Source organism: Perna viridis, chromosome 9, assembly GCF_037379345.1.
Source record: "Perna viridis isolate PV_CMFRI_1.1 ecotype Kerala chromosome 9, ASM3737934v1, whole genome shotgun sequence".
Taxonomy (NCBI): domain Eukaryota; kingdom Metazoa; phylum Mollusca; class Bivalvia; order Mytilida; family Mytilidae; genus Perna; species Perna viridis.
Genome location: NC_142453.1, coordinates 44,989,683 through 45,000,327, shown reverse-complemented (window position 1 = coordinate 45,000,327; position 10,645 = coordinate 44,989,683). Strand labels below are relative to the sequence as shown.

The 10,645-nt window shown below is 37.0% G+C and overlaps 1 protein-coding gene across 1 annotated transcript; it reads left to right on the top strand.

The window, feature by feature from the left end:
• Nucleotides 1–879: 879 nt before the first annotated feature.
• On the top strand, nt 880–4,205 carry LOC148608697 (uncharacterized). Its single transcript, XM_088543614.1, has 2 exons — nt 880–1,958; nt 2,177–4,205. Exons 1-2 carry the CDS (start codon nt 880–882, stop codon nt 4,203–4,205), a joined length of 3,108 nt encoding a protein of 1,035 aa, XP_088399740.1.
• The last annotated feature ends 6,440 nt before the right edge of the window (nt 4,206–10,645 follow it).

Sequence of the window (10,645 nt, the reverse complement as noted above, 5' to 3'; positions counted from 1 at the left end):
TTCATCTATCGATAAACCAGCCACAAAGGATGTCAAACCCGAACGTTTTTCGTCTCAAACTGGAACAGTATTTATGAGTAATACGGAATCAAGTGCTGAAAGTTCGATGATAGTTCCCGTATACGTTTCACATGTTGACACTCCAAGCGAAGAAGTACTCGTCTATGCGTTACTTGACACTCAATCAGACACTACATTCATTCTAAGCGATACATATCGTAAATTAGGTCTATCAGGAACAGATGTGAAGTTGTCGTTGTCAACGATGTTTGCCGAAAACCAAATTGTAGATAGTTGTAAAGTGAAGGGATTGATAGTACGAGGATTTGATAGTTCAGTCCGGATTCCTCTTCCGACAGTATTTACACGAGATGTGATGCCTGCAAATAGATCACACATACCAACTTCCGACATGGCTAGACACTGGCATCACTTAAACAGAATTGTGGATAAACTATTGCCTATACAGAACTGTGATATAGGGTTGCTTATAGGATACAATTGTCCACGTGCACTTATACCAAGAGAGGTAATACCTTCGTTGAAGGATGGTCCGTATGGTCAACGAACTGACCTAGGATGGGGTATCGTTGGAATAGTGGAATCGACCCGAAACGACGATGATCAATTAGATTCGATTGGACATTCTCATAGAGTGCTAACGTTTGAAGTACCGAAAGAAGTATCTAACGCAAACGATCGCTTATTGTGTCCATGAGGTCAAAGGTTAAGGAGATTATCAGTCCTTCAGACTTAACCCGAATGTTCGAGATGGACTTCATTGAACATTAAAACTATGAGAGACCGCTCTCACACGATAACAGAAAGTTTCTAACAACCTTGCAAGAAGGAATTCATGTAAACGATTCACATTACGAAATGCCCTTACCGTTCAGAGCTGGTCCACCGAATTTGCCGAACAACAAGTGTATTGCTATACAGAGATTGGCGTATTTGAAGAAAAGGCTCCGTAATGATGCAACGTACGCTGATCATTACCAAACCTTTATGAACAATATAATCCGAAATGGGTTCGCGGAAAGAGTCCCGCAAAATGAACTGAATCAGGATAGCGGTCAGGAATGGTACATTCCACATCACGGAATCTATCACCCGCAAAAACCAGGAAAATTGCGAGTATTCTACGACTGTAGTGCTAGATACATGGGACAGTCGTTAAATGATCATCTACTGCAAGGCCCAGACCTGACGAACTCTCTCATAGGCTTATTATGTCGATTTCGTAAAGAATCTATTGCGGTCGTTTGTGACATAGAACAAATGTTCCATCAATTTAAAGTAAATACTGAACATCGGAATTATCTGAAATTTCTGTGGTTCGAAGATGGAGATCTTACTCGGGTCTCAGTAGAGTATCGTATGAGTGTTCATCTATTCGGTGCAGTTTCGTCACCAGGGTGCGCGAACTTTGGACTTAAACAACTTGCGAACGATTATGAAGCTGACTTTGGACAGGAAGTAGCAAACTTCATTAAGCGTGATTTTTATGTTGACGACGGGTTGAAATCTCTGTCAAGTGTCGAAGAAGCTACAAGTCTTATCAAGGGAAGCATCGAAATGTGCAGTAAGCGTGGAATTAGACTACATAAGTTGTTGTCAAACTCGAAGGAAGTATTAGCTCAAATGCCCGAGAAGGATTGCGCCAAGGAATTGAATTTGAACCTCTCTTATGAAACGTTACCAACGACAAAGACTTTGGGAATTCAATGGTGTATCGAATTGGACGCTTTTCAATTTAGAATATCACTTAGTAGCAAACCACCTACACGTCGTGGAATGTTATCTACGCTAAGTTCAGTGTACGATCCTTTAGGTGTCATCTCACCAGTTATTCTCGTTGCGAAACAACTGCTACAAGAAATGTGCAAGGATCAAATTGAATGGGATAGCCCATTACCAGACAGTGTTCAGATGAAATGGGAAAGATGGAAACGCGAGTTGCTAGCCCTCGAATCTTGAAAATAAACCAAAGCCTTAAACCCGTTGATTTTGGAGAAGTTAAGACAATTGAACTGCATCACTTTTCTGATGCGAGCTCAACAGGTTATGGACAGTGTTCCTATGTTCGACTAGTCAACGCTCAGCAACAAGTACATTGCTCACTTGTCATAGGAAAGTCTCGTGTAGTTCCGTTAAAGTCCATTACTATTCCTAGGTTAGAACTTACTGCAGCTCTGACTTCCGTGAAGATCAGTACACTACTTCACAACGAACTTGACTATGCGAATGTTGTTGACTATTTCTGGACTGATAGTAACGTGGTCCTCGGGTACATTGCGAATGACTCGAAGCGTTTTCATGTTTTTGTTGCAAACAGAGTTCAACAGATCCGTAGCGTTACAGATCCCTCTCAGTGGAACTACGTAAACTCTATTAACAACCCAGCTGACATTGCGTCTCGAGGATCAACGCCAATCGATTTAGGTCGATCGAGTTGGTTTTCTGGACCAGATTTTCTATGGAAGACCGAAATCGATTTCAGAAAGGACAATCCGGATACTTCACACATTTTATTGAACGACCCGGAGGTGAGAAAGGCCAAAGTGTTTTCCACAAGTAAAAGCTTACCTAGTCAGAGTTCGATACCACAAAGTCTGGAATACTTTTCGAGTTGGAGCAGAGCCAAACGTGTGATTGCAATGTGCCTTAATCTAAAGGATACGTTGCTTGCGAAACGTCAGAAAGTTGCTTGTGCTTCGATAACTGTGAATGACCTACACCGCGCTGAGATTGAAATTGTTAAACACGTTCAAAGCATTGCATTCAAAGATGAAAAGGAAACATTGCAATCTTTGCGTTCAAACGGAGAGTTTAGTGATAAGGAGTCGGCTAGAAAGCGAAACGGTGTTATGAAAGGAACGTCGTCATTGTATAGACTTGACCCTTTTTTGGATCCGGATGGATTAATTCGCGTTGGTGGTCGCATACAACGTGCAGATCTCGACTCAAATTTGAAGCACCCAATTATCTTACCAAAACGTTCTCATATCACGGACCTTGTCATACGTCATTACCACGAGCAGTCACAACACCAAGGACGTGGAATTACTACGAACACGATACGTTCTCATGGCTTTTGGATAATTGGATGCAGTTCTATCGTCTCATCCCTTTTGTCAAAGTGTGTTATATGCCGAAAGTTACGTAGTCAGACACAAATCCAAAAGATGGCAGATTTACCATCCGACAGACTTGAAGATGTACCGCCGTTCACATATTGCGGAGTTGACCTATTCGGGCCTTGGTACATTAAAGAATCTCGAAAAGTACTCAAGCGTTATGGAGTTTTGTTTACCTGTTTGTCATCACGCGCTATTCATCTCGAAACCGCCAACTCCCTAGACACAGACTCTTTCATCAATGCCTTGCGAAGGTTCGTTTCGTTGCGTGGACCTATACGGCATATTCGATGTGATCAAGGAACTAATTTCGTAGGTACTGAAACAGAATTCAGAAACGCCATGTCTGAATTAGACTTCGATCAAATTCGTCAATATCTACTCGATGGAAATTGCGATTTTGTACAGTTCAAAATGAACGTTCCCTCAGCTAGCCACATGGGTGGTATCTGGGAGAGGCAGATACGTACGGTGCGAAATATTCTTTCAACACTCCTGTCACAACTTGGAACCCAGTTAGATGATGAATCCTTGAGGACTTTAATGGCCGAAACTACAGCTATAGTGAACAGCCGACCACTAACAGTAGAAAATCTAAACGACCCGCTTTCTCTCGAACCTCTCACACCGAATCATATATTGACTATGAAAACTAATGTTATCTTACCACCACCCGGACAATTTATGCGAAACGACATCTATTCAATAAAGAGGTGGAGGCGAGTACAGTTTCTTGTTAACGAATTCTGGAATCGATGGAGGAAAGAATTTCTTTCGAACATTCAAGCTAGACAGAAGTGGATTGCTCCGAAACGAAATTTGCGTATTGGTGATATTGTCTTAATTAAAGATGACAACCTGGCGAGGAATTTGTGGCGCTTAGGTCGAGTGTGTGATGTGTATAAGGATAATGACTCTTTAGTTCGTAAAGTTAAACTGATCATTGGTTCGCCAAAATTGGATCGTAGAGGTGCTCGTAAATTCAAACTATCGGAACTTGAAAGACCTATACACAAATTGGTGTTACTTCACGAGACCGAGGATGATTCCCAGTCGAGGAGCTAACTGATGGACTCAGAGACTATGTATTGACGATAGTGAATTTAGATTATGCGAAAATGGACTTTGAGATCGTGCGTTTAGTGCTAAAACTTTCAGTTTTGGTAAATCTATTCAGACGTTCTTAGTTTATGATAATCATAGTCGAGAGTACTAGTATTTTTATATGCGTAGTTTTTGTATCTTTACTTTCGTGGGAAAATTAGTTAACTAATTTTAGGGAGCCATGTAACTGCCACGCTGCAGCAACTGTATTTTAATCGAGATGTCACCATTTCCAGTTCAATGATTTTGTAAATGTTCACTCGACACGTTCTACACGAGGCATCATAAATGGCCCATAGAGGTAAATAATAATTGTTCTATACATTTTCCATATCATTCGAATTTGTTACATGAATCTTCGATAACTTTGATACATTTTTAAGAATTGTAAACAATGTTTCTTTGATCTTTTCAGGTTTTACGTACATTCAGCAACTTGCGTAACTTCAGTTGTGTAACTTTGTATGCGTACATGCGATGTAACCTAACCCTAACCCTAACCCTAACCCTAACCCTAACCCTAACCCTAACCCTAACCCTAACCCTAACCCTAACCCTAACCCTAACCCTAACCCTAACCCTAACCCTAACCCTAACCCTAACCCTAACCCTAACCCTAACCCTAACCCTAACCCTAACCCTAACCCTAACCCTAACCCCTAACCCTAACCCTAACCCTAACCCTAACCCTAACCCTAAAAAAACATATAAGGTATTTGTAACAGCCATCGCACTGTGGCTATAAATTGACGCAAATAATGTTCATATTTTATTCTGCAAAACCATTACATCGCATGTACGCATACAAAGTTACACAACTGAAGTTACGCAAGTTGCTGAATGTACGTAAAACCTGAAAAGATCAAAGAAACATTGTTTACAATTCTTGAAAATGTATCAAAGTTATCGAAGATTCATATAACAAATTCGAATGATATGGAAAATGTATAGAACAATTATTATTTACCTCCATGGGCCATTTATGATGCCTCGTGTCGAACGTGTCGAGTGAACATTTACAAAATCATTGAACCGGAAATGGTGAAATCTCGATTAAAATACAGTTGCTGCAGCGTGGCAGTTACAGTATTAATTGAACTTTTTTGCGTAGTTGGACCCTCCCGGGGCTTAAATATGACCCCCTAACCGCCGCCTAACCCCCTATGAAAAAACCTAATCACCGGGCTAATTAGCCTGCTTAGCCAATCACCGCCCTTACTGCTAATTAGGGTTAGGGTTAGGGTTAGGGTTTAGGGTTAGGGTTAGGGTTAGGGTTAGCGGTTAGGGTTAGGGGTTAGGGTTAGGGGTTAGGGTTAGGGTTAGGGTTAGGGTTTCAATTAACACTCAAATTTATTGCCAATAACCCTCACGTATAGCCATTTAACGCTAACATTTATAGCCAATAATGCTCATTTACAGCCAATTAACGCTCAAATTTTTCAATAACGCTAATTTATTATTTTAAATTAACGCTCTACAACAGCCTTTTAACATTTTTTTGTACTCAAATTGGCGATATATTTGAGTGTTAATTGACTATAGTTGGTCGTTAATTGGCTACAAAACGGCGAAAATTGGTTATAAATGGGCGTGAATTTGCTACAAAAAGGCGGTGCTTGGATACATTTCAGCGATAAATGGCTACAAAATGACATAAGAAGGTTCACGATGTAGATAAACATATATTTGTTGGTATCGTTGATTCTTTTTTCTAATGCATGTACAGTACTTGTATGGGGAAAGTTACACATTGTATGGTATATAAGTTACGCTATGGCACGCCAAACTCAATTTCATGTTCATCCACACAATTGGGAACGTCCTCTGCCACTACTTTCTTCATAGTGATCATTGACGGTGCTTTAAATTGGAGGTTTTATTGACTGTTGTCCTATTTTGGACGTATTCTTATAATATTTTCTTTTTTGGGTTCTCTTTTGAAACGCAATTACCTGTACTATAAAATATTAAAAATTTCCTTGAACTGTATCTACTTTCCTAATAGTGTACATTGTTGGGGCGAGGTCTTGGTCTTTCACCGGCAATTTTCTTCTTTTTGTTCGTATTCTTGCAAACTCTTTTTAGTGGTCACCTTTTTGAAATAAGTATTCATACTGTATAAAGAATGTGAAATTACGTTGAAATTGTGTATGTAGTGTAGCCCCGTGCAGGTCCGGGTGTTAAAAGAATAGGCCTGCAGCAGCGCTAAGCTTGTCGTAAAAGGCGACTAAATAGTTCTCAGAAACCTAGCCGGGGGCTAGGTGCTCTGCCCACAGAGCAACTGGGATGTGTGCCCCAGGTGGTGAATGGGGTACCCCTGGCGTGTTACATGCTGGGGTTGTCAGGCTATAATACGGAAAACCTGACCGCAAACCATAGTGGTGCACCGTGTTGGGAAAGATGCCACGTTCCTCGCACGTTAAAGAACCCTGCTGTGGTATTCGATAGGAGTAGGAACCTTTGCGCTCCGCCACAGGAGGCTAAATTGCCCGACCTTACACATCCCCCTTTTTCCAGTGGCAATCAAAATTTGTCGACCCTATTATCCTTGTGACCCATCCTTTTTTTCATTTCATGTTCATTGTCTGAATATAGCTGAAATATTGCTGCTCGTACGTTAAACCCCAACTAACATAACATAACATAACGTGTATGTAGTGTATGTTATATGATTGAAAATGAGGATTCCATGACGTTATTAAGGGGCAAATTATCTTCCCTTATACCACCTGAAAAGATCAATGTCAAATTGTTGGATTTAAAAGCAAGTGAATCATATACAAAATAGGAGACAATAGTAAGTGAAATCTTTCTTAGATTCGTTAACACAATCCGGAGCGTCTTCTGCCTCCACTGTCTTCACTATCTCCAAAGTGTATGTTGTCGGGGTGTGGTTCGGTCCTTTTTGAACGTGATCAAAAATTCAATGTAATATAATGGGGAACGATTATTCATTGAATTAATAAGGGGAAAGTTAACTTCCCTTTATACCATCTTAAAAAAATAATGTCAAATTGTTTAAGCGAATGAGTTACATGCAAAACAGGAGACAAAAATACGTGAAATTCTACCTTATATCCATCCACACAATAGGGCATATCATCTGTGTCTACCTTTCTAATAGTGTACATTGTTGGGGCGAGGTCTTGGTCTTTCACCGGCATTTGTCTTCTTTTTGTTCGTATTCTTGCAAACTCTTTTTACCGGTCACCTTTTTGAAATAAGTATTTATACTGTATAAAGAATGTGAAGTTACGTTGAAATTGTGTATGTAGTGTATGTTATATGATTGAAAGCGAGGATTCCATGACGTTATTAAGGGGTAAATTATCTTCCCTAATACCATTTTAAAAGAATAATGTTAAACTGTTTAGTTTTAAAGCGAATGAATCATATACAAAAATAGGAGACAATAGTACGTGATTCATACACATCGCGATCATCTTCTGCAACAGCAATCATAATAGTGTTCATTGTCGGTGCTTCTAGTCTTGGTCTTTTCACTTGCTCTCGTCTTCTTTTAATTCATATATTTGCAAAATCTTTTTAATGGTCACCTGTTTGAAATGCGTTTTCATATTGTATAAAGAGTGTAAAATTGTCTTAAAATTGAGTATGTATTATATGTTATATGATTGTAAACGAGGCTTCGTTGACGTAAAGAAGGGAAAAATTATCTTCCCTTACACCATCTCAAAAGAATAATGTCGAATTGTTGGGTTTAAAAGCAAATGCATCATATAGAAAATAGGAGACAAAAGTACATGAAAGGACTATGCCTAGAAGCCCGACAATGCACAGTGTTAAGTTAAGTAGCCGGAAACGATGCCCTTAATGAATGGATGGATGTTAGATATATAATTTCACGTACTATTGTCTCCTTTTTTGTTCGTATCACTTCTTTACATTGTTGGAACTACCAATCTTGGACGTTTCACGGGCTGTCGTTTTCTTTTTTACATATCTGCAAACTCTTTTATCATGGTCACCTTTTTGGAATGAGTATGCAGATTTTATATGAGGAAGGCATGGGAGATAGCGATGGTGTATAGAGGGATGGTGATTTTATACCGTTTTTGAGCTGTTTGTAGATAATGTAGGTTCTTATAAATAAAAATGATTTACTTACCGTAAAATTCCCACTGTTCTTACTGTTTTATTAAGCTCCCTGCCTTCAATTGTGAATTAAGCAAACAGTTTTATACTTTCAATTTCATTTTACGAAGAAATAATTCCTGACGAAACTCAAGTATATTTGTGAATTTCTACCTTTTTAGAAATCTGTAACATTGATATATGAAATAATAATTGTAACACGACGAGCCTGCTGTTTGTATAACTAAACGGGTGAATAGCAATAAAGGGCTACAAAACAGCGATAATTGGCTACAATGGTTCCGCGTTAATCTTCTACAAAATAGCGATAAATGGCTACAAAAAAGCGTGAAGAGGCTTTCTGTAGCCAACCATCGCTATTTTGTAGCCAATTATTGCCAAACTGTAGTCAAATAACACTGAATCTCCTAACCCTAACCACGAGCGGTAGACAAGCAACGCTGTTTTGTAGCCGATTAACGCCAAATTGTAGCCATGTAACGTTGCGGTAATTTCCTACGAAATTATAGCCATATAACTCTGAAAATTAGCCCAAAGTAGCTTTTTATCGATGCGGTAATTGGTTAAAGTAGCCACTGGTTAGCCACATTAACGCTACAATTAGCAAAATTAACGCTAAATGTAGCCATGGTTACCGCTATACTCAAAAATCGTTAGCCAAATAAAAATATTTACCGATATCCCTGTTAGACAGTAAATGTCAGCGGTAATTTGGCTACTTACTCCTAGCCATAACCCTAACCCTAACCCCAAACCCTAAACCCTAAACCCTAACCCTAACCCTAACCCTAAACCCTAAACCCTAAACCCTAAACCTAAACCAAATTTTTTGCTAAAATGGTCTAATTTTACACTAAAAATTACAAATTTTTTTCTTATTTTGCAAGAATTTGTTAGATTTTGCTAAATTTTGCTAATTCTTTCCTAAATTTTGTTAAATTATGCTAATTTTTATTAGATTTTGCTAAATTTTGTTAAATTTTGCTGAAACTTGCTATATTTGGCTGAAAATTGCTAAATTTTTCTAAATAATTGTTAAAATTTGCTATATATATGCTGAATTTTGCAACATTTTGCTAAAATTTGCTGTTTGCTAAAATTTGCTAAATTTTTAGCCTAATTTTGCTAAAATTTGCAATATTTTCTTAAATATTTTGCTCAATTTTTGTTCAATTTAGCTATATTTCAGCTACAGTGTGCTAAAATTTGATCAGTTGTACAAAGTATGCCAAAATTTGCTCAATTCTGGAAAACTCTGCTAAATTTCGCTAAATTTTTGTTAAATTTTGCTTGATTTTCTGCTTCGGTTTGCTAAAATTTGCAAAAATTTGCTAAATTGTGCTCGATTATATAAATTTTGCTAAATATTTGTTGAATTTTGCTATATTTTGGGGTTTTTTTTAGCTACAGTTTGCTAAAATTTGAACAATTTTCGCTAAAATTTGCTCTATTTTGCTAAGTATTGCTCAATATTTGCTAAATTTTCTTAAATAATTGCTAAATTTTTGCTAATTTTTTTATAGATTTTCCCTAAAATTTACTAAGTTTTTCTAAATTTTTTCTTAACTTTTCTAAATTTTTACAAATTACTACATTTTCAAAATTTTGCTAAAATTTGATGAATTTTGCTGAAATTTTACTGAATATATGCTAAATTTTGTTAAATTTTTCTAAATTACTAGCTACATTTTTGCTAAAATTTCCTAAATTTTGTAGCTTAATTTTTCTAAAATTTGCTAAATTTCCTTACATATTTGCTAAAATCGGATATAGCATCTAAACTTTTAGCTTAATTTTGCAAGCATTTACTAAACTTTACTAAATTTTTAGCTTTTTTTTGCTATAATTTGCAACATTTCCTTAAATGTATGTTGAAATTTGCTAAATTTTTCAAAAATTTACTAAATTTTTCTATATTTTTGCTACATTTTGCTAAATTTATATCTTAAATTTGCTAAAATTTGTTTAATTTTCTTAAATATTTGCTAAAATTTGCTGAATTTGGCTAATTGTTTGGGCCAAATTATGCTGTATTTTGCTAAAATTAACCTACATTTTGCTTAATTTTTGCTATAATATACTAAATTTTGCTAAAAACCTGCCTAAGTTTTTGCTAAAAATCTGCTAATTTTTTACTATTTTTATTAAATTTTTACAATTTGTTTTTTAATTTCCTAAATTTTTGCTGAAATTTGGTGACTTTGGCTATTTTTTTCGTAAATTTTGCAAAATACTGCTAAAATTTTATCTACATTTTCCTAAAATTTACTAATTTTTTCTAAATT

What these genes read in the sequence shown, in the direction of transcription:
- LOC148608697 (XM_088543614.1), top strand. Translation starts at nt 880, where the DNA reads ATGCCCTTACCGTTCAGAGCTGGTCCACCGAATTTGCCGAACAACAAG. An exon ending in TGGGAAAGATGGAAACGCGA is followed by an intron (nt 1,959 to 2,176) that starts GTTGCTAGCCCT and finishes TACTATTCCTAG; the next exon opens with GTTAGAACTTACTGCAGCTC.